Source organism: Dipteris shenzhenensis, chromosome 27 (assembly GCF_047967505.1).
Source record: "Dipteris shenzhenensis isolate YYH24624 ecotype China chromosome 27, Dip_SZ_1.0, whole genome shotgun sequence".
NCBI classification, from domain to species: Eukaryota; Viridiplantae; Streptophyta; class Polypodiopsida; order Gleicheniales; family Dipteridaceae; genus Dipteris; species Dipteris shenzhenensis.
Window position 1 is genome coordinate 6,093,215 of NC_141622.1, and position 24,632 is coordinate 6,117,846.

General features: G+C 43.9%; 1 protein-coding gene and 1 pseudogene across 1 annotated transcript in view; one reads left to right on the top strand and one right to left on the bottom strand.

The window, feature by feature from the left end:
• The first annotated feature begins 2,444 nt into the window (after nt 1–2,444).
• LOC147883792 (coiled-coil protein) overlaps nt 2,445–24,632 on the top strand; it is a 34,553-nt gene continuing 12,365 nt past the window's right edge. The window contains exons 1-4 of the mRNA XM_087398728.1: nt 2,445–2,741; nt 5,422–5,489; nt 6,217–6,449; nt 16,182–16,326. Coding sequence (XP_087254854.1) covers nt 2,492–2,741; nt 5,422–5,489; nt 6,217–6,449; nt 16,182–16,326 — 696 coding nt within the window. The 5' untranslated portion in view covers nt 2,445–2,491. The remainder of the gene's footprint in view (nt 2,742–5,421; nt 5,490–6,216; nt 6,450–16,181; nt 16,327–24,632) is intronic.
• On the bottom strand, nt 8,432–12,418 carry LOC147883793 (uncharacterized; annotated as a pseudogene).

Below are 24,632 nucleotides of genomic sequence, written 5' to 3' on the forward strand. Positions count from 1 at the left end.
AATAAGCTGGAGTAGCTTTTGCTCCACCACTTTTGGTGTCTCCTATCCCTTTGTGTGTGCTCTCCTCTCCCACACCATCATCTCCAAGGGAGGTCAATTGTTCCTAAGACAAGTGGCTCATGTAGATCGCATTAAGGGCAGCATCAAACTGTATTTGAACATGGGTGGGGCAAGAGGATCACATCATGTGTTTGGCATGCTAGTTGATATGCTGAATGCCAGGTAGGAGTGGTCAACACTAAGAGGGGATGTAAAATCATGTACTCATGACACAAAGACTGGTGGGGGACCCATCAAGTCCACTATACTCATTCTCCCTTCATGTGGGAAACAAGTGAGCCCTTTGGATAATAGCCATCTCTAAAGATTGTTACATTTATCAAGTTGTGTACTGCTCCCATCTCTAGTAATTGCCACCCATGACTTGTCACATATTGTGCATCCTCTAATTGCCTCCCTATCCTAAGCTTTGCTAGGTCTATATCTGGTACTTTGAGGGGGTCTAATCCAAAATCTAGTAGGCCCACCTTGTATGCATATTGAAGTCACAAAGAAGGAGGATATCTCCCTGCCTAGAGAACTCCATGATATCATCTATATCGTCTTCAATAGTCTATGACCCTTTGCGGTGACATCCTATGCATAGGATGATGTATCACACATTGCAATAAAAATCAATCGTGCATCAATTGATGAGACTTGTATCCACATGTGTCGTGTGTGCTCCCTCTTTCACACCACAAATATGAGTGGTCTCAAGTGTGATATGAAAAGAATTGCTATGTGCCCAGAACCTTGTATCTGACTGTCTTGCCTCATCTCCATCTTGTGAGCCGACTCCTAGGAGTGAGTGGTGTACCAAAGTTCCTATGACAAAGTGTTCCTAACCCATGTGAACATTTTGGTGAATGTCTTAAAAAGGGCCTCTTCAACTCGTGAAGTGGGTGTCCACTTATTTCGGCCATTCCTGGCTTATCTTTGATAACACTTATTCTGAGTGAAGTGGGTGGCCACTTACTTCAGCCCTATCATGATTGGTAGTCCTCTCTCTATACTTTCACATGTCTTAATGTAGAAGACAACATCTGTGTCAGTGATAGTCTCTGAGAACCCCCCTACATAGGTCAAAGGTTACCATTACATCCACATAGCCATGCTTAGTTTGTTCGGTACCCATGTCCCACATCCCATAGGTCTGACATCGTCATGTGGTGTATGCATCCCTTTCTCCCCTTCCTCCTTTCTCTCAAACAATTACTCTACCATCTCTATAGGAAGCCCACTTCCCTTCCTATCTGGCTGCCATCGCTCGGACCATCCCCTCCCTCCAATGGATGTTCTTGTTGCAGGAGCATGAGATCATCATCCTGGTACCCTTCAGTGTTGCCCTCATACTCATGAAGGTGGATTTGTCATTTGTTGTTCAGAATCTCACTACCATTGGCATTGTTAGTGCATCGGTTTTACCCACTTTCCATGCTACCTCAAAAGTGAGGTTGATGTCCATCTTGGTGACCAAAGCATGAGTCGGTATCCTAACTACTTGTCCTCCAATAAGCACATTTAGGGCCTTGTTGTTCTATCTCTTATCCTCCTATAGGGCATCGAAAATGAACTCCTCCTTTGAGACTGATGCACCCTTCTTTGACTACCTCTTTCTAGTTCAACATCTCAGCTTTCCCCTTGGTGTTTCACTATGAGAATTCAACATGTTTCCCTTACATGGTGGTTTGCATAGTTGCGATTTCTTTTCTAAGTTTTTCATTTAAAACTCGCCCATTGTTGTGCATGTCAACTCCGGTGCCCCTTTTGTGTCTCTGTATCTTATCATTTATACTGGTTTTTTTTGGTCCACATTTTACCTTCTCTTTCCCCCACTCTTCTCTCTTTTTTTAATGGTTCCTCCACTCTTCTTGAATTTGTCCCCTTGTATCTCTTCACTTTAGCCAATATTTTGTCTACATGTGTTTTCTTATTCAACAAGGCCACATTGGTGGCTTCTAAGCTATCTATTTTCTTAATCAACACTAAACAAATGTTGTTGAGATGAGTCAAAAGTAGCCTTATGTGGTGTCCTGCCATTAAAACAATCATAGCATTTTCTAGGCTTGTTTTTCCCATGTATCTTCCAAACAACCCCATGTCGGCATAGTGCACTTAGTCCCGCACTTCCTTGCTATATCAAAAGACACTTCCTCCTTTACATAACATATTACTTTGTAGTTATTTGAATGCTTGCTACAGGCTTGCATCTTTACACGTTTGAGGGTACTACGTTTGAGGGTACTGTTTGCAACAATTAGCTCCTCTCTCACACCTGCATCAACCTCCTAAGAGAAGCTAGAGCCAATAGGGAGAGAGAGAGTCACTTTAAAAAAGCTAAAGGTCACCTCCAATAGGCGTTGCTAATTTTTAGTGGATGCACACACCCCAACTCTCTTGGAGAAAGAAGCCATAATTGGAACCCACTCTCAAAACTATCCAATTGGTGATGGTAAGATTAAGGACATTGGAGGCATATGGCCCAAATTTTGAACGTTGGAGACGGAATATAAATGCACACCCTGGTGCAGATGGGAGCTCAAGCAACATGGGCAAGGGCAAAGGGAGGAGGAGAAGGCAGGTAAACTACCTTGCTGCCCATGGCGTGGATTCCAACCTTCCTGCCCCTCTCTGCATGCAGGAGATTGATGCTGTTCCCGCCAAGCTTCGCCGTATCATGACTCTTAAGACATCTGCTCGTAAGTCTTACTTTCTCTTTACTGGAATCTTTTTCACTCCCTCCGATGACCCTTGGGGCCCCTGGAAAGGCGGTAACAGTGATTGTTTTTGCTCCATAGACACACACACACTACGTGTTTTGAGCAATCAACCTTTAGTAGAGCCAAGTCATTGTCGCAAAGCGGGCACAAAGTTGCAGCTCAGGATAAAGTTTTTGTCTGTGTTTCAATGAGCGTTTACGTTTGAAGCTCGATTGTACAGGTTCGTGAGGGGAGGGATTTTACTTATTGGATAAATTGTAAGCTCACGGATCGAAGGCCACAAAACTGATATTTAGGTTTGTTTTTTGAAGGAGAAAAGACCTGCTTGCATTGTACAAGGGGAAGGAAATAAATCCTTCATGCAAAATGGAACTATCCAGACTTAGGATATTTTTCTCTGTATGATCTTTGTATTGATAGTGGAAGGCACATCCGTGAGAGCATTAGAGGACGATGTGCTTTTGAAGAGAGAGAAGAGCCAGAAGGAATGACACGAGGCCTTTTGTGAAGTGTACTAATAATTCGAGATGGCTGCATGAGGATAGAGGCACTGCCTTTCCGTCGCGTCCATTGTGTGATGAATCATGTAGATGTTGTTGCAAGTGCCTGGACTTCCTTTCTTGGGGGAGAAACTATAAGTTTTCAATATTAACAAAAACACGACAACCACACTCAAAACCATGGGATTCCCATCACACCAAAACCAAAAAAGCCCAACCTAGAGCAGCATCCGCTCAGCCTCCCTCAACAGGTCTGAGTGTTGGGCGTTTCAGTGTTAAATCAGCCGACGAGTAAGCCATCAGTTCCTCTCTGATAATGCCATTTATCTTCGACTATCACTGTTGCATCTCGCAAGCAGTGTATCAGAACTCTTACAGTAGCGTACGCCTGCACATTTGCTGAAGTAAAAACCGACTTGACCACAGTACAACCCCTCTTTACGAGGGCCATACCAGATAGCCAAGTGGTAGGTATCTTTTGAAAGAGTTGAACTCCAGTTTCCTCTTCAAGGATCTAAGGCTGTGGCTTTCATCCTATGAATAATCTTATTCCACAGCTGGTTTGCAAATCAAAGGACAGAATTCAGATGTATTTAGTCCTTTGAACTTGGCATAAGGCACACCAATTAATTACACAAATTTTTGTTGGGTTCATGATCTTCGAATCCCAAATGCGCATCATAAATCCTTGGATTGGATTCAGGCTCTTTAAGGATGTTGAGTTGGGCAACACACCTCTGCAAATGGATATATATTTGCACTTTCATAACAGGACCCTTTTGAACGATCATATAGTCCAGCATGATGGCGTTGCTACAAGTTGTTTTCCAGGGCAACATGTGTTTGGGATACACATGGGAAAGAGGAACTTCAATAGGCTTATATGCAAAGACTACACTAACCAATCCTAGTATATAATGAGAGGGTTCATTGGGTAAGGAGTAAGCCTGTCGATGTTTTTGGATACTCGAGGCTCTGCTGTGCTTAGGCGGTGGAAGATTGGGACCCTCAATGGACCCTCAGGCTTACATGTGACCTATCGAGTGGTATTTGAGCAACATGCTTGCTTTGCAGGCTGACCCTCGCAGGCCTCTAGAGAGACACTTGGACCAGCACTGGATAATGCTTTGAACATCAGCTGGTGTGACGACACAACATTGATGAGGTGTCTTCTTGTGGCGGTGTCTACTTATAAAGGTGACTTGTGGTGATTCAAAAAGTACCAACGACGGTCACTTGACCATGGCTTTAACAGAGAGCTAAAAAAAGCCTGAGTGGGACCCAATAATGGCGGGTGGCTGTATCTTTTATAGTGGCAGGTGTTCAGATGGGCTTAAGGGATATGCTTTTAAGGGGCGACTGAACATTGCTGGAATATGCTCGAAGTGTGGTGGGGGGTTGTTGGGGCAAGGCTTGGAGTTGAGATAGTGTAAAGGAAAATATAATGCGGTCGTTGATGCTTTGAGGTGAATGCCCATGTTTAATGAGCTGAGTTTTACTCAGTTCATAATGAGTTCCTTGAGTCTCACCTATACTCAGAGATTTGGAAAGTTGTTATCACATCAACCATAATATAATATTACTCCTTGAGAGGGAGGACATCTTAGGTTAGGAACATTGGAGATCAGAGGAAGGCCACAAACAATCTCAATTATTCAATTATGTAGGAGATTGTGCACACAAACAATCTCAATTATTCAATTATGTAGGAGATTGAGCATCTTGATCCACTCTATGAATCTCTCCATCAACCTCCTAAATTCTCTAAATCACACCAACTCATGTGACCCAAGTCTTTCCACCTTTGGCCATCATGAAACCAACCACCTTGATCGTATAAAAAGTAAAGATTTAACTTGAGTTAATGTACTTTCTAGATGACGGCCTTCGTTTGAGCTACTTTACTTACTCGATATCTATTGGTTTATCTAGGGATATGGTGGATCTCAAAATGTAATTATTTTTTAATAATTTAATATCAAATTTGTTTTGCTCAAAAAAAGATTTAACTGGAATAAGTATTTGTTTAACCTTATTTTTGAGGGTATTTCAAGAATTGTGTGTCACTTGTGCTTTACACAGTAAACCTACTTAAATCTCTTGTGATGGTTTGTGTGCCCATAGTGTTTCTAAACATATGACATAATTGTTTTTGTTAGGTCAAAATAACTTGGATGCAGGCAAAAGTGGGAGGAGAAGCAAAGTTGAAAGCAAAATTGAAATACAGGTGCACATGCACGACAAACCTTTATGAAATTGATTTTCATGCTTCATAGAGACAACCATATTTCAAAAAATTAAAGCCTTTAGTTGGAGTGCTGCAAATGAGTTGATGCATAGGTTATCCTTCTACTATTGTTGTTTTGAGATGAGGGGATTCAATCCTTGGATTGCATCCATGCATCCACATTTTCTGATGTCCAACATGTATACACATATATTTTTCAAAGGGACCGTTGCATAGTCAGTATAGAGTCTTGAACATGATATTCTTTGCCCAGTCTTGGTCTGGATCACCCTGTTTTTGGAGATTTGTTGACAGGTGTTGTTCTTTGACCAGAGCAACGCGCTGTCATATATTTGCTAGATTTTCCTATGTGCAACTTTATTTTTTATTTTCCAATCACCAATTTTGAGTGGGAGCTTGTGCTTCTCAATTTTGGGTCAGTTCTTTCACAGCAGTGTTAAGTACAGTCCAGCTCCTATGACCCTTGTTAGCAATAAAGGAATTCCTCTGTGTAAATTTTTTGTCTCTTTCAGTGTTTGTCTTTCAAAATGCACTTGAAAGGGGCAAGTAAGGGTAGCTAAGTGTAACAATGAAACAGGGGACTTTGACTTAGGCTGTTTTTAGGTCTTAGTAGCACTTCATCAAAGTACTTCATTGAAAGAATTGAAGTTGGGTGGTAAACAACATGTACTCTGAACTTTGCTTTGACATACCTTGCTGTGTACAGGCTTTAAAGAGAAACAATCAAATTCCAGAGGAGCAGTTCAAGGGCACAGATTTTGGAAACCAGAAAATTTCCCCTTCACAAGGAACTATCAATGGGCATAAAAGCTCCATTGAGCCATCAGGAGAATCTGGACCAAAGAAGAAAAAGAGGAAAAGAGGAGAAGATCTGCACTTTCTCATGGAGAAGCTGAAAGCCACTCCTGTTCGGACTGGTCTAAATATCCGCAAAAAGAGGTTGGTAAATGGATAAGCTATGCTATGGAAAGGAGATACGTACAAGGAGGGTAGAAGGGATAGAAAATGCTATCTCATCGCTATTGCAAGGTATGAGGCTGTGTAAAAGCGATTGATGGCATTCATATAATTATTTTAGAGCTCAACTATCTCTGATTGGGTCGAACAAGCTTGCTGGTGCTCCCTGCTACCTTGTGCTTACCCCTCTTTTTCCCCTTGTTATTGGCTGACACCCCCCCCCCCCCGGCGCACCCCGCGCTCCAACCCCTGCTCTTGCCGCGTACCCCCCTCAGCTGCACCCTGTGCACACTTCTAATGCCCGCCATGGCTCTTCTCCCCTGCTTTGTTGCTTTGCTGTCTTTTTGGCCCCCCCTCCCTTGTTCAACAAACCTGTTTCACCCCCTCCTGTGACCCTACCTCCATATAGCCCCCTTTTCTTTGCTGCTCTTGCCTCACTGTGTAAAGTCCCCAAACTTGCCAACCACTCCTAGCGGATACCTCACATGCTGGTCAGAAAATGGAAGGATTGGGTGTCTAGCTCACCTCGCAGTCGTAGAGCCAAAATTCTGTGAGTCACACCTCATCATATCGGGCTAGCATGAAGCCATACCATGGCATACTCCGAGGTGGTTGTCCCTCCATGGGTGGTACTTCGGCAGTCCAAACAGTGAAATGATTGACAGCCAAGTTATGAGGGTTAAGCCACTGATATAGCCAAGTAGGGAGGGTTTGTATGTAACATTGCTCTTCCCTTAAAGGACTTACGTCCTCATAAATCGAAAGTAGGCAAAATTTTGTAAGATTATTTACGTACTCCCAGGTTTCATCATCCTCAGAGATACCCTTCCATCGGTTCAAGTATTCATAATAGATAAGCTTACAAAGGTGGTGTTTGATTAGAATCAATTCGGGTTCTACCAGAACAATCCTTTAGTCGGACGAGCTCCTCCGTAGAGACTAAGTAAGCTGCATCATTTATCTTCTTTTATGATCAAATAAGGACCACAAAATCAAGAAGATATTTTATAAATTACAATGCTTGTCAATACATGATCTTGGAATCCTTTGGAATACACAAATATACTTGGATGCTCCTCTCCTTTGTTTGTTGTCAATACATGATCTTGGAATCCTTGGGAATACACAAATATACTTGGATGCTCCTCTCCTTTGTTTGTTGTAACATTTCTTGTGTAGTGTAGTGAAGGTGAATGGGGAAGTGAGAGAAAGCCACGGAAGGCAGGGGGAGATAGAGAAGGAATAGGGGAGGGAAGTAGAGAGAACAAGACTGGAAGTACACAAGTGATGAAGGAAGCAAGGAGAAGTGGATTAGTCGTCAAATCAATAGCCCCTTACAATCCTTTTGGGTTGACTTATATAGTCCCCCACAGTTCCCACATTTCCCTACTATTCTCCCATCTATTTCCTCCTTAAAATCCATCTTTTTCCCACCTTCATTACAGCCATCCCTTCCCAAAGAATTTTGCCCTCAAAATTTCCAAGAGGCTGCCCTGGATGAGAAGGATACAACAGAAACTGATCAGCTCTGTAGGAGATAGGGGTAGTCTTGCACAATGCTCTCGAGTTGCCAAGAATTCTCATCTTCCGTTAAACCTTTCCATTTGATGAGGTATTCTGTGTAGGCTTTATTCCTGAGTACATGATCTCTGAAGCCCTTGATTTGCTCCGGCACATAGATTATGTGGCCCTCTTCATCCATAGGAGGCAATTCAGGAAGAACCTGGACATGCTGTCCGACATGTGGTTTCAGCAAGGATACATGGAAAACATTATGGATCTTGGAGGTACTAGGTAGTTCCAACTGATATGCTACCTGCCCAACTTTGCGGATGATTTTGTAGGGGCCATAATACCTGTGGGCAAGCTTTGTGTTGGTATTACCTTTGAGCGAGGAATATCGATTCTTATGGAGACGTAAATGCACATAATCCCCTTCTTCAAAAGATAAGTACCTCCTTTGTTCATCCGCATACTTCTTCTGCTTGGCTTGGGCATCGTGCATATTCCTCTTAGCCAACTGCAGAGAAGGGCATTCATACTCTCCAAATCATTCCTTGCTTGCTGATCTTTCACAGCCAAGTCTGCAACCCTGGAAGGCATTCCCACTTTGCATTCATACATAGCCTCGAATGGACTCATGCCAATAGAGAGGTGTTTGGTGCTGTTGTAGCAAAATTCAGCCAATGGTAACCATTTGTCCCAAGACTTCTGCGTGTCATGACAGTAATGCCTTAGATACTCCTCCAACCACTTGTTCACCCTCTCTGATTGTCCATCCGTCTGTGGATGATAAGCAGTACTAGGCGCAAGGGAAGTACCAACTGCAGTGAATAACTCCTGCCAAAAGTGACCCATAAATTTAGCATCCTTGTCACTGACAATCTCCTGAGGAAAACCATGGTGCTTGAACACATACTCAATGAATTGCCAGGCAACCTGTGAAGCGGAGTACCGAGTCCTAGTCGGTATGAAATGGGCCTGCTTAGTCATCCTGTCAACCACCACAAATATGCTATCCCAACCCTTATTTGTAGAAGGCAAGCCTGTAATGAAGTCCATGGCAACGTGAGTCCATTTGCCTTCAGGAATGGGTAGCGGTTGCAGAAGGCCTGCGGGTAACCGGCTGTCCACTTTATTTTGTTGGCAGGGCAAACATTCACTGACAAACTTAACCACATCTCGCCACAAACCATCCCAAATAAAGCTCTCCTTGACTTTTTCATATGTTTTTGTGATACCCGTACGCCCTGACATAGGGGATGAGTGCATTTCCTGTAATACCATCAACCTGTACCTGGAGTCTGGCACAAGATAAATTCTGTCCCTGCACCATAACAGTCTGTTGCGGAGCTGAAATCGAACATGTCCTTGGCTGGACGGACTTTGTAACTCCACAAAAATAGGGGCTGCATCAGAATTTTGCATGTATTCCTCCTGAATCCCAAGTATCCACTCCTGATGAAGCGTGGAAATGGCAGACAGTTTGCATGACCACATCCTGGACAAGGCATCAGCAACCACATTCTCTTTCCCCTTTCTATATTCAATGTCAAAATCATAGGACTGAACTGCAGCCAGCCATCTCTTCTGTTTCATGGATAAATTAGGCTGCGTTAAGAAGTACTTGAGTGTCCTGTGATCCGTTTTGACCTTAATCTTGCTACCGTATAGGTGGTGCCATTTTGCAAAAGCATGCAAGATTGCCAGCATCTCTTGATCATTAACATGATAATTCATTTCCCTGGCATTAAACTTCCTGCTCTCAAAAGCAATCACACCATGCTCTTGTCTTAGGACAGCCCCTAAACCTTTGCCACTGGCATCCGTCTCAATAATGAAAGACCGTGAGAAATCAGGGCACACCAATACAGGTGCATTGCTAAGGGCATCCTTGAGGTTATCAAAGCTGAGTCGTGCTGCTTCTGACCATTGGAAGGCATCCTTTTTCAGCAAATCAGTGAGAGGGGCAGCCCTTTTGGCGAAGTGCCTAATGAATCTCCTGTAAAAAGAAGCAAGACCCAAGAAACCTCTGAGCTGCGTGGTATTTTGTGGCTGCGGCCACTCCTTAATGCATTTCACCTTAGCTGGGTCTACCTTGATTCCGTGCCTGCTTACAACATGACCAAGATATTCAACCTCCTCTGCCATAAATGTGCACTTGCTGGCCTTGGCATAAAGCTGATGCATCCTCAAGATTTCTAGCACTTGTCGGACATAGTCAATGTGTTCCTGTGCATCCTTACTATAAATGAGAATGTCATCGAAAAATACCAGCACACATTTGAAAAGAAGGTGGTGTAAGATCTTGTTCATGAGTGCCTGGAAGGTGGCTGGTGCATTAGTCAAACCAAAAGGCATCACCTTGAACTCATATAATCCTCTTTCTGTACGAAAAGCAGTCTTATGCTCATCACCCTCTTTCATCCTGATCTGATGGTAACCTGACCTCAAATCAATCTTCGTGAAATACTGAGCATCCTTGAGTTCATCCAGTAGGTCATCAATCCTGGGAATAGGAAACCTGTTCTTAATGGTGGTCTTATTCAATTCTCTATAATCAATGCACATACGAAAAGAGCCATCCTTCTTCTTCACCAGGAGTACTGGAGATGCAAAAGGCGAGGTGCTATGATCAATGAAGTTCTTCTCAAGTAAATCCTGCACCTGTGTTGCCACTTCTTCCCGTTCAACCTTAGAAAGTCGATACGGGGCCTTGTTTATTGGTTTACTGCCATGTTCCAGAACTATGGCATGATCAACATCTCTTTTTGGGGGCAACTGAGATGGCATATCAGCAAACACATCCCCAAATTCTAAGAGCAATTTCTGCATTTCACAATTATCCACATGGGGAATACCACCCTCCTGAGGTACAGATGGGGAATACCACCCTCCTGAGGTACAGAGACATTCAATGCATAAATGGCACTTTCGTTCTTGAGCTCCCTAGCTAGCTGCCTTGCTGAAATGACCTGTAATTTCTGATTCACAATGCCCTGCAATGTAACAGTTCTACCCTTGTGGCAAAACTCAAGAGATAAAGCATTCAAATCTATACTAATTTTCCCCAAGGATTTCAGCCAATCACAACCCAGGACAGCATCTATGGGCCCCATATCCAATGCCAAAAGATCACTTGCAAACTCATAATGATCAGAAAACTTGATCCTGGCATCCTGGCAACAATGTTGCTGATCATGTGCTGTCCATTCGCGATCTCCACTTTCAGACCATGGTCTATCTCTGTAGCAACTAATCCCAATCTTTGCAATGTTCTACAATTAATGAAACTGTGAGTGCTACCAGTGTCTACCAATACATGGACAGATCTGCCATTAATCATTCCCTTCAACCTGATCGTGTCAGCACTTTTGGCACCCATCAAGGCATGTAGTGAGATGGTATACAGTGTAGACTGGGCATCCCAATAAATCTGTTCATCATCCACAGGAACATTACCATTAGCATCACCTCTGACATGAAAAGGCATTGTAGGTTGATGCTCCAACACAGAGAGTGTTGGCGTACAGCCTTTCCTGCTACATGTAGGCTGAATATCAATCTCATGCATCACATGAGAGGTTTGCTCAATAGCCCCACCCGGATCAAAAGGAAAAACAGTCCCCTTTGTGGCATCTGTGTCAGGAGACTCATCTGCATCATGAGCTCCTGTCAATTCCTCATGAGAGACATCATGGGGGTCTGCTACATCAGCCACTTCATCATCATCAGATAATTCAATTATCATGCTGAGTTTGGCTGAGCTGACATTCTTCATTTTGCACACATCTCGGTGCTCAGGTGTCCATTTCTCTCCACACCTAAAGCATAAATTTGCCTTCTTCCTACTGTCCATTATGGCTCTGGAATGTTGTTTAACTTCTGATTTGTCAAACCAGCACTGGGTTTGACACCTGTCTTTGCATCCATGGGCCTGTATGGCTTTGCATATGGCATCTTACTTGCAGAAACCGTTGGATATCGTGGGAAGGAAGCAGCTGCTGGTTTCTTATCAATCCAATCAGCAGAATTTGTCTTCCTGTCAGCATCATAAGCAGTACCATAGAAGCTATGTGACACATGCTTGTACTTGCCAGCATATTTTGGCTCAAACACCTCAGCAAGCTGGGCTGCTCGCTCAATGGTTAGAGGATTGTGAGCTCTCACATCAGCAGCTAGAGAGGGATCTAAGCCTTGTATAAAACGCAGCAACTTCCCTTTCTCAGAAATATCCTGTACAAACAAAGAAAGTCTCCAAAAACGCTGCAAGTACTCTGGACCGTACCTGTCTGTGACAGTGCATAGAATTCAGCAAGGTACTGTTCAAGGATCAGGGCCGAGACGAAGGTCGTGACCATAAGCTCCTTGAACTGTTTCCAGGTGGTAGGCTTCTGAGGTGACCCTCGCATGTAACGCCACCATGTATGTGCATAATCCTGTAAATGCATGCCAGCAAAAATGATCCTCTCCTAATCATTCTTAGGGTAGAAGCGGAAATAATCTTCCAGCTTCGTGAGCCACTCCTCCAACTCATTGGGAGTGCGAGTGTCACCCTTAAACTTATGCACATAGATTTTATCTTTCACATCTTTGGCTGCGTTATTCCTATAGTGACTACTAGCATACTCACGCTTGAAGCTCACATACTGTGAAAAGGGCATCTCATCACGAACATCCTGAGGCAAAGCCCTATATGAACGTAAGGCATCTGAAAGCATATCATCCATGTTTGCATGCTGCCCACTTCCAGCATCATGCTGGTTAGGAGAACCACTCCCCTGATGCATAAAGTGCGCCTGACTGAAAGCATTAGCTCCCTGATACGCAGGCTGAGTCTGACTGAATGTATTAACAGGAGGTGTCATTGAAGCATGCAATCCCTGCTGAGTCTGCCTGCCATAAGCATCTCGGTGGGTGGGTGGCATAGAAAAAGGTTGAGAAGAGGACTGGCCCCTCTCCCAACTGTCCTGAAACCCAACACCCAATCCAGGCATGCTCGCCGTTGGCAAAAATGTGCCAATGGGCCGGCCCAAAATGGATGGCTCAGCCAATGAAATATGCGAGCCAAATGGAGGCCTGGAATCAATAAGAGAAGTGCTCGGCGGCACGGGCAAGGCATCACCAGAATCAACATAATCCCTATGCTGGGGTGCATGCATAGAACCAACATCATAAGTGCGACGGCCATCAGCCATAAATCCCCTGTGTGGGTCAGGAAAATCACCCTGGCTATCCGACTGATCCTCGTGCTGGGGTGCGGGCTGCTTACCCTCATCGTGCATACTGATGGCGGTAGTGATCTGTTGCCCAATGTTCTTACCCATCTGGGTGATAGCTGTATCGTGCATAGCCATAGCAGTGGTGAGCTGCTGCCCCAACTGCTGACCCATCTGCTGAAAAGCCCCCTGAAGCATCGAGGCCAATGCATCTAGAAACTGTGTCGGTAGGCATAGCAGAAACTGGCTGTGAAGGAGATGCAGCCTCTGTGACCGGCATCTGCTCCTGCTGAGCAACATCGTCACCGTGCTGAGATGACTCATCCGACCGGGGTGCACGCTTGGGTGCCATGAGTGACACGAGGAAAATTGCCAAGTGTCGAAGGCTCGATGTAGAGGCTGGAGAGGTGTCAGTAGCAGTCGGTGAAGAGGTTCGAAGAAAGCTCGGTGAAGAGGCTGGAAACGGGGCTCAAAATGAGCCACGAAGATGGCTAAGAAAGGCCCAGAATAGGGCTGTAGGAGTACCCTAAAAGAGGTTTTTTTTTTTTTTTTTTTTGGTGGGAAGCTTAGGACAACTAAGACACCTAGGGTAGTTAGTATAGTTCTAGCCTAGACCTTTAGGACTGTTAGGACACTGTCTTAGAGCAACCTAAGCCAACCTTCAACCTTAGTTAGTACTAAGCCAAACTGACTAAACCTAACCTTACCCAATCACTAACCTAACTAAACCTAGCCAAAGTAACCCAATCCACTAACTAGCGAGACCTAACCAGACCTAAACTAACCTAACCAACCAACCAATCCCAACCTTAGAGGCTAAGGTTTGCAGGTGGGCATGGATGGCAGCGCACAGGTGCAGACTGGCACGGAACGGGCGGCGAGACGAGTAGACGGGTGGCACATGGGAGCGGACGGGCAGATAGAATGGGAGGGAGACATGCGGACGGCAGTTGGGGAAATGTGTTGGATGGGATGCTCACGGAAAGTGCTGGACGGACGGAATGCAGGTCGGGATGTAGACGCACAGAACGAGGCTAGGCGTGACGAAACGGGCTCTACGGGACAAAGGGAAAACTTTCTGTAGATATGCAAATAGATGGAACGGCCTTTCTGGAACAAGGCATGAATGGAACGGAGAGGCTGATGGTGCTAATGGGCGGACGTGTGCCCGCTATGCAGCCTAGCTGACGGCTGAGGGGCTGATGGGGTTGAGCAACTGATTCAGGGCTTGAGTGGAGCGATCGAGCTCCTCCTGAAAGCTGGTTTTCAACGGACGAGTCTTTGCTTGCTAGTAATAGACGCCAAGGCGCAGCTGCTGGAAACAAAGGTGCCAGAGTCGGGGCTCTGATACCAATGTAGTGAAGGTGAATGGGGAAGTGAGAGAAAGCCACGGAAGGCAGGGGGAGATAGAGAAGGAATAGGGGAGGGAAGTAGAGAGAACAAGACTGGAAGTACACAAGTGATGAAGGAAGCAAGGAGAAGTGGATTAGACGTCAAATCAATAGCCCCTTACAATCCTTTTGGGTTGACTTATATAGTTCCCCACAGTTCCCACATTTTCCTACTATTCTCCCATCTATTTCCTCCTTAAAATCCATCTTTTTCCCACCTTCATTACATGTAGGCTGCAAAAATCATCAGTTATTATCACCTTCACATCCTTTAGGCTAATAGCTATGGGTGATGTTGGCTGATATCCATATGTAATCATAAGGGGATTGAACCCTGTGGGGGCTGAATGCTTGTTGCTATTGTTATATGCGAAGTCAATGAGTGGAAGATACTTTTCCCATTCCAACTGTCTCATGGAAACATATGCCCGAAGCATATCTTCCATTCTAATTGGGTTCACATTCACCATGTAATTCGGGATTATTGGATGAGTTCATACTTAGGATAGTCTCAAGCTTTTGGAACATTGATTGCCAAAATTATGTAGCGAATTTAACATCACGACCTTTGACAATATCCATGGGTAATCCATGAAGCTTGATGTCTCTTCTACTAAAAATTGTGCAAGCTTTTTGTTGATTGAGCTGGGAGAAACAGTGCCATCTTGGTTGGTGAATCCATGACTATTCAGATGGCATTTTGACTATTCTTTGTCAGTGGTAATCTACAATCCATCTCAAGTGGCAGTACCATGTCTCTAACTCTTAGGCGATCGGTCTTATTAAGCTGGCATTGTTTGCACGTAACCATGTAATCCTTTTACATATGAAACCTCTCAATGCTCTCTTAAAGGGGAAGGGGAAAGATACTATTGCGGAATATTGCTTTACTTCATAGATTTGCAAGACAGAAACTGAAATGCATATATAATATTGCTTGAGAAAAGATGAACACCTGATGAAGGGGCCAAGACGAGGGCCCCCCTTTTATCCAGGATCTTTATTACACTGAGATGTAAGACCAAGGTGTTGAAGTAAATCTCTGCCAAATCGAGACCAAACTGAGAAAGGGCTTAGATTATAGCAGGAAGAGCTTATTGGAGCTTTGTTATGCATCGGCACAGGTCCACTAAGCTCCAAGAGGAAACGCGCATAACGTCTCTGGTCTAGGTTCTAAAGTGGAAGTACCCTCCGGCAGCACTAATCTTTCAAATATCTTTCTCTCACCCTCTGTACCTGTCCTGTCACTTCCAGTCACATCAGTGACACTCTCAATCCCATCTCAGTGCTCAACCTTATCCCTACCAGAACCATCACTCGTCGATGCCATCCACTCCTCCTCCCCATCCTTGTTCAAATAGTTCTACCTCAATTAGTCGCGCTGAATGTGGTATCAGATAGGGAACCCAGAGAGTCAATGGCTGTAGAATCTAGGTATCTGTAGAAAATCTATGATGAGTGTGTGTGCGCTGCTGTGCTTGTCAAAGTGCTCTTGTTCATTCTCACATTGTTTTCCAATGGAATATGAGAATCATGATTCATAAAGTTGCTGGAAAGGCTTACTTTTTGGCTAATATCTCATTTGACATATTTGGATTTTGTAGATATTTGGAAGAAAAGAAGAAAAAGAAAAAACCTGGACACTTTACTTCTATTCAGGAAAATGAGCATCTTCATCAGCAAGAGATGATTGATTTTGGAGATGTTGTAGATGCACCTCCAAAGCTATCAACCCAAAAGAAAGATACTGTGAGTATATTTCATGTGGTTACTGTGGATTCTATATCTTTGCTGGCCGTTGTATAAGTGAGTTACCTTTTTCCTTAGTCCTACTATAGCTATCTAACTGTAATACTTTTTTGCAAGGGTTGTGATTTACACAAGTAACATTTTGGGATTCCTTGTGTTGATATATTTAGCATCATTAAACATAATATTAGAAAAACTAATAGTGGAGGTTGAAGCTAACTCTCTCGCTAGTGTCAGGCTGTGTAATATTTTGTTAATCATTTTAGGCAAAATTTTATAACGTATATTGGAAAGGATACTTAAAGAGGAGGTCCTTATGTTGAAAAACCAGCTCATATATCATATGCGGACAAGGGCCAGGTCCATCCTCTTGATATAGAATTGGGCACTGGAAATTGATAGAAAAGAGGGCATTGCGATAAGATGTGCAGTATTTGAGAGGTGGAAAAGCAAGGGGATGCTCTATATATATTATAGACTCCGTAAAGTTTGCAATGAGAATCATAAATCTTCTACACATAAAAATGCATGTTAGATGCCAAACGTATTTCTAATACTGGAAATTATTATTCCTGTGGTATAGAATTGTAGTACAGCAGCATTTAGAGTTCGGAATGAAACTTCAAGAAAGCTTAATACATATAATAGCTATATATGGAAATACAATAGAATCTTTGTAAAATCATGGAGATTTACAATGAAATAACTTTGTTGGTTCTCCACATAGATTCCAAGAGAAAAGCAATCGACAAAACGACTTCAAAGTGTTGGAAAGGTCACCTCCCCATCTGTAAGCCCCCAAATGAGGAGAGCGTGGGGGAGGGAGACCTAGGGCAGGATGTGCCCAAAGAGAGATTACCTGGATGTGTGGATCTGGGACAGATCTGGAGCATTCATGGTTCGCGGGGTATCCCAAGGATGAAAGGCTGCATCAGGAGCAGCTCATGTGCAGGAAGATGTCGGGGACACAATGTCTTGGATCAGGCCTGGCATGAGGCACTCAGTGGACTGCAGCAGGACCCTATGAAAGGCGCGATGACATCAGCAATGTACGGAACTGTACAGCGCTGGAGAAGGGCCTGGCAGAGGCGCTTGCATGACAGGGTCCTTGGCAAAGTATATGGGCAGGTCTATGGTCTGCAAGCAGGGCTGGCAGGTGGCAGGACAGCAGCAGCAAAGGGGCTGGACCCTGCATGGAACAAAGGGCCAGCAAAGTGTAGAGAAACGATAGGGTTTGCAGTGGAGCGATAAAAAATAGACGATACTCAGACACAACTAAAGAACGGAACTCAGAAAACATAGTGCCTGTCGGTAATATGAAAAACTGAATACAAGAACCTCAAGCCGTCGTGTCTCAAGGACTGTGGCTGAGGTGAATCAGAAAGATGATTCCATGTAGAGAAACGGTAGAAAAGATAGCAGTAGAGGGAGCGAAACGCAGTCCTCCGTGTAGCTCGATGATGACGAAGATGATGAAGGGCTGGAGCTGCCCTAGGAAATGGCTGAAAAACAGCATGCTCTGAGGAAGGAACCTTCAGGTTATCTGGAATAGCAACATGATGAAGAAAAGGAGCTCATCTGGCTGTAGATTTGGAGGTGTATGCGCAGCAGAGGATGAGGAGATGTGGAAGCTCGTCGGCAGCAACCTGGAGGTAGGAGAGGATGGCAGCAGATGAAGAGGAGAAATGGAAGTAAGCAGAACTGGAGCAGCAGCTGGAGGTTCAGGGCTAGATCTGGAGGAGAGGAATAGAGAGACAGAGGAGTTGGGGCAGAATTGGAGCAGAGGAGGCAGAGAATGAGTTGGGGCAGGCTTAATAGCCAGTTCTGGAGCAGGAGGGGCTGCAGCAAAGGATGGAGGCGGTGAGGAGCAGCTGTAGGTCCAATCATTGAGAGTGAGGGGGTAGGCAGCAGAGGATGAGGAGATGTGGAAGCTCGTCGGCAGCAACCCGGAGGTAGGAGAGGATGGCAGCAGATGAAGAGGAGAAATGGAAGTAAGCAGAACTGGAGCAGCAGCTGGAGGTTCAGGGCTAGATCTGGAGGAGAGGAATAGAGAGACAGAGGAGTTGGGGCAGAATTGGAGCAGAGGAGGCAGAGAATGAGTTGGGGCAGGCTTAATAGCCAGTTCTGGAGCAGGAGGGGCTGCAGCAAAGGATGGAGGCGGTGAGGAGCAACTGTAGGTCCAATCATTGAGAGTGAGGGGGTAGGGAGTGTTTTATAAGCCTGACCTAGGAGGTTGGCCAGCTGGTCGGCCAGTTCCAGGTCGGCCAAACCAGCTGGTCGGCCTGATTCAGGCAGTTGGTCGGCCAGCCCTGTTTGGTGCCCTTTTGTGCCTTTGATTCCCCTAAAATAGGGAGCGCTGCAAGCTGGTATGTTTGCCCCTAAAATTGGGGATTGTAGTTGCTTAACACCCCCTCTCAATTGCCAATTTGGAGGGGCAGACATTGTGTGCTTGGAGCTTCGTGTAGAGATGTCGACGGTGGTGGTGGCTATCCCTGTGAAATGCCCAAGAGATGCAATGCAAAAAATGCAGAGAAGGTCACAAGAGGAGTGCCCTTGCAAGGGAATTGTTCACTTCCTCAAGTGCTTGAGTTACACGTAGGATCAGCGAAAATAAGAACACTATGAAGCTCGAGAGAATAAGCCACCCCCTCTCACGGCCGAAAGGTGGAGAAAAAACAAAGGTAAAGAACAAATATCTCGTAGCAGCACTGATAATCCAGAGATGGTGGGATTCCGCCAAAGGAAGAGGTCGTAGCTGAACAGTGAGCCAATGTGTGCCCGATCTTGGACCTTGGGAGAGAGGAGTCTATCCCCGCCTCCATGCATGTAGAAGATTCGAAACAACAGTCATCAAGTCACATCTGAACAGAAAGGGTCCTGCCTAGGGAGAACTTGTAGATCCTGGAAGTCGATGCCGATGGAGATTTGGTAGAGGTGAAGGATCATGACCTCCTTGTTCGAAGGAATGGGGAGTGTCAAGCCTGAAACCGAAAAGGGAGGGAGGGATGGGAGTAGAAGATGGAGGTTAGAAAGGGAGGGAGGGATGGGAGTAGAAGATGGAGTTCTCTCCCGTAGTGCGCAGCAGAATGAAGAGGAAACTGATATGTTCATAGGAGTGATGCTCCCCGTACCTATGGCCTCCATGAAGAAGTAGGATCTTTAGATCACCAGAGATATTGGGTCTTTAGATCACCATGGCTCTGATACCATGTAGAGAAACGATAGGGTTTGCAGTGGAGCGATAAAAAATAGATGATACTCAGACACAACTGAAGAACGGAACTCAGAAAACATAGTGCCTGTCGGTAATATGAAAAACTGAATACAAGAACCTCAAGCCGTCGTGTCTCAAGGACCGTGGCTGAGGCGAATCAGAAAGATGATTCCATGTAGAGAAACGGTAGAAAAGATAGCAGCAGAGGGAGCGAAACTCAGTCCTCCGTGTAGCTCGATGATGACGAAGATGATGAAGGGCTGGAGCTGCCCTAGGAAATGGCTGAAAAACAGCATGCTCTGTTCGGCCCATTTAGGGCTGGCTGGTCGGTTGGCCTTGAGCCCTATAAAAGGAGAGGCCTCAGGCCTCATTTCATCATCCAACATCCAGCAGAAAGTGGAGTAGACAGGAGCATCCTGAAGGCATTCCCTTTGGCCTCATCTTGGAGGTAAAGGAGAGTTGAAGGAGTGCTGCAGACTGAGTTCCCTAAGGGCTGGGACCTTGGCTGTCTACTAGGGCAGCAAGGTGTTGTGATCATCATACCTTCTGGAGCAGCCATTCACAAGCAGGTTGGAGCAGTGGAACAGGGACCTGTGTGCTGCAGACAAAGCTTGGCAGGGGCTGCCCACCTAGGCTGATTCACAGGCAGTAAGGTGGAGAAGAACACACTGGACGGAAAGTCTACAGACGCTCGAGGTGGAGCACGCGGACTCGAGTCTAGAGATAGCCGGCAGATAGGAGAAGGACCTTGTGGTTAGATTAGAGGACCACACCATTGGTGGGACTCTGGATCTATCTCTTTTGTATCGTGTCCATAGTTTTGGATGGAAATATATATATTTTGGTGGTTTCTCTATCTGGCCGGTTCATTGTCTATTGACGAGTCTGCACATCTATTGAATGCACATAAGTAAAGAAGTTTGTGATTCCACACCCACACCACACTGTGTGAGCTCCTGGGCATTACTCTAAGTCTTCCGCTGTGTGTACCCTCTGTTGGGTCTTTTCTAACACAAAGACGTTGAGGCTAACCAAACCTCAATAAAAGAGAGGGCTATTGTGATCAATCTTTCTCAAGAACATTGCCACAGTTCACTTCCATTGTTAGTGTTCCAATCTCGTGTAATATCAAAGTAGAAATCAATGAATAGGGGCCCCTAACGTTCCCTCCAAAAAATATTAATTGGTTGTGAAAGTGGAAGGGTGCAATGCCCGATTAATGTAGGCGAATGGCGACCAATTAGTGAATCGAGAAGGTTTGAAATAAAGGCGCACAAATTGAGAAGGCTCTAAACAATCCAAAAGCTGAGAGACAGAGAGAGAGAGAGAGAGACGGCTGAGGGGAGGGGAGAGGCTGATAAAAAATAAATCGGGAATAGCATAGGTTAATTCGCCGCGAATAGTGGGAGTGAGACAAATTAATTGAATTTTGGGAGGTGAGTGACTTTATAGTGAAAAACTTGTAGTACATCTTCAATGAATCCAAGAGTCTAGAAAGTGTTACTCGTCATGTAAAGTGGCTTTCTGATTCAAATTGCAGCCAACATAGTAGCCAGATTCTCCAAGATGTCTTAAGAGGCTAGAGAATTTTCAGATTTTTGCTGATTGCATAAATCCTTTTGAAAGAGACTTCTTAGAAATAGAAAAATCACTTTTTTCTTTTGGCTTTCTATCCATGGAGGATTGCTGGAAACAAGTGGAGGTCCATGTTCAGGGCAGATTTTAGTTGTACTGAAGAGTCTATTCAGCAATTTTTATGGGACTGCAGGTAGGCGAGGATCATCTGAAAGGGGATTGCTAGTCTATTGAGCACCTTTATTCCTTCTCCCTTCGTCATGACCAAGGGTCAGTGGCTTGGATATCTCTTTCGGGGCCTTAGGGTTTTTATGAGGGACATGACTTTTCTTTGGCTCTCTCGGTTTGACGACATTTGGTTGAGTCATGCTCTTTGGATGATGTTCCTTCTCCTTACAGACCTATATAGCCTCTATGGATACTTCTTAATGTATGGTATTTGGAGATCCAGATGCACAGAGGCCTTGGATGGTTCCCTGGTCCACCCTTCACACACATTGGCTAGTATTTGGACAGCGTGCAGGGGTCTTTCCAGGCGCTTCTACCAGGAGGACTGTTTACTTTAAGGAATGGAGTGGCTCCTCGTTGTTCTCAAAGTCCTCCGCAAGGTTGAGGTGCCACTTTCAGCCTCAACCTTGGATTTCTTCTAGCTCTCTTGCATGAGGTTGGTTAATGATGTACTACTCCCATTAGCTTTGTTCTTGTAGCTTCTTTAATACTTAATAGAAGTCTTTTCTTTGGGGAAAAACAGATTCTCCAAGATAAGGGCAATAGCCTATTTCAATAACAATATCCAACAACAAGAAAGAAAACCCCAACTATTTGCATATGGAAGGATAGAGCATTGTGGAGGACCACTCTTGGATTGAGAAACTCAATCTTGATGAGGAAGATAAAAGGAATTTGGAGAAAAGTGTAGCAATTTTTAGGTAGAAAGATAGTGAAATTTGAGGTGAATGCATAGAAGCAAAAGGTGCAGGAATGCACCTTTGGACAAAGAAGTTATGGTCAAATTTATAATTCAGCTTGAAGGAAGCTTGGGACAACATGAACACCTAGAGAAAGCAAGAGACCATGTGAAAAGTGCCTATGGATGGTGTCCTATGACGTTGGTCTCCCTGCTTCCAATTGGGAGTGAATTGAGAATACAATCGATTCACTATGAGATGGTTTATTTAAAGACATCGAGCTATTAGTGGATGATGATTCAAGGAGTCATCCAAAACTCCCTTGAAGCTATAGCTCCATGGTTGTTAAGATTCACGTGTCTAAGATTAGGACACTTTAGACACATACTCTTCTATGAGACACCTTTGGATATTCTTGTAATAAAATATTAAAAATTCTAAATTTTTAACTTTGAAAATTGGACTTTGAGACGACAATGCAATCTTTCACAAGCGTGGCGCGCCTTTGTGCTAGTCTGCTCCAAACCTAACGCCACGTTGTGGTCACTAACTAGCAAATCCGGACTCTTAACTTTTAAGTCTTGAGTCTTGACTCTTTACTACAAGGCTAAGTGTACTTCTAGCAGCTAGTTGTGTTTGTAAGTTGTAACCAAGGTCCAAAGCTATATTGTATACACTTATATGGTTTTTAAAATTAAATATTCATAATTATAATTAAAATGACGTGGCTTAAGTATCTTATCGTTAAGGCACTTTAGACACCTGTGTCGGAAGCATGTCTAACATCTTGTGTCTTAAAGTGTCTTAAACCATGTCTTGCTCTTTGGACCGAGTTGCTTTGAGACTAAAATTTTTGTTGAGACCCCTTCATGCATATCTCATCCATAAGTGATTTCAACTGTTAAAGATTCTTTTCATTATATTTTGGGAAATCGAATACTTTATTAACAGCTTGTTAGGCTGAAAAGAAGCCCCAGCCATATGAATTGAAGTTCCACAGTAGTAATTGGAAAGCTACTTCTATGTCATTTTGGGCCTAAAATAGAAATTGCTTATCAAAATAAGACATTAATATATCTAGGAAAATGTAACTTTTCCTAGTGATGTCAATGTAGTATTTTCTCTTGGCTTCGATCATGGTAGGATCCAAGGCATACTTCTTATCATAAGAGACGTAAAGGGTGTTTTGAGACACCCCTTGCCCAGAGAGGGTTTTTCCAAATATAAATATAAATGTGTGTGTGTGTGTAAACTGCTAATATTTTTTTGATGTTTGAGAGATCCTCCCGCGTGGGAGAGAGAAGCTAGTATATTTGGCTGGTAACTTGTACTTATGAGTTTCCTTAACAGGTCAAAGCATTTCATACATTACATAGTTGACACTTCCAATCTCGCTAAACATGCACACTGCACGTACATTGATATGCTTATCTCTTAGCCTCTCTAGCTTTCCCTCTCTCTCCATGGTGTCTCCACCACCCCAAGGCCTCTCCATCACTCAAGGTTGTGGTCTCATGCTTGATGCTCATCTTGTTCAACATATCATGCTCATGCTTGATTTCTCAATTTATAAGATGAGTTATGAGTCATTTTGTATGTGGTATATGAGATATCGGTCTTGGGTGTGGATGCATAGACTCTTTGTAGTCTTTCGAAGACTATAATAAACTTTCTTTTCTTTCTTTCTTTCTCGCTCACTTTTTAATCTTCCTTTTTACTGTTGTAGTTTTGTTGTTTGGTTGAGACTTTATAGCTTAGTAAGCATTGGGTTTACCCAATAGATTTCATAATTTTTTGAGTACTGATGAGAACATAAGTATCACTTTGCTTACTACGTCGAAGCATGTCTAACATCTTGTGTCTTAAAGTGTCTTAAACCATGTGTTGCTCTTTGGACCGAGTTGCTTTGAGACTAAAATTTTTGTTGAGACCCCTTCATGCATATCTCATCCATAAGTGATTTCAACCGTTAAAGATTCTTTTCATTATATTTTGGGAAATCGAATACTTTATTAACAGCTTGTTAGGCTGAAAAGAAGCCCTAGCCATATGAATTGAAGCTCCACAGTAGGCCCAAAATGACATAGAAGTAGCTTTCCAATTACTGCTTATCAAAATAAGACATTAATATATCTAGGAAAATGTAACTTTTCCTAGTGATGTCAATGTAGTATTATCTCTTGGCTTTGATCATGGTAGGATCCAAGGCATACTTCTTATCGTAAGAGACGTAAAGGGTGTTTTGAGACACCCCTTGCCCAGAGAGGGTTTTTCCAAATATAAATATAAATGTGTGTGTGTGTGTGTGTGTGTGTAAACTGCTAATATTTTTTTGATGTTTGAGAGATCCTCCCCCGTGGGAGAGAGAAGCTAGTATATTTGGCTGGTAACTTGTACTTATGAGTTTCCTTAACAGGTCAAAGCATTTCATACATTACATAGTTGACACTTCCAATCTCGCTAAACATGCACACTGCATGTACATTGATATGCTTATCTCTTAGCCTCTCTAGCTTTCCCTCTCTCTCTCCATGGTGTCTCCACCACCCCAAGGCCTCTCCATCACTCAAGGTTGTGGTCTCATGCTTGATGCTCATCTTGTTCAACAT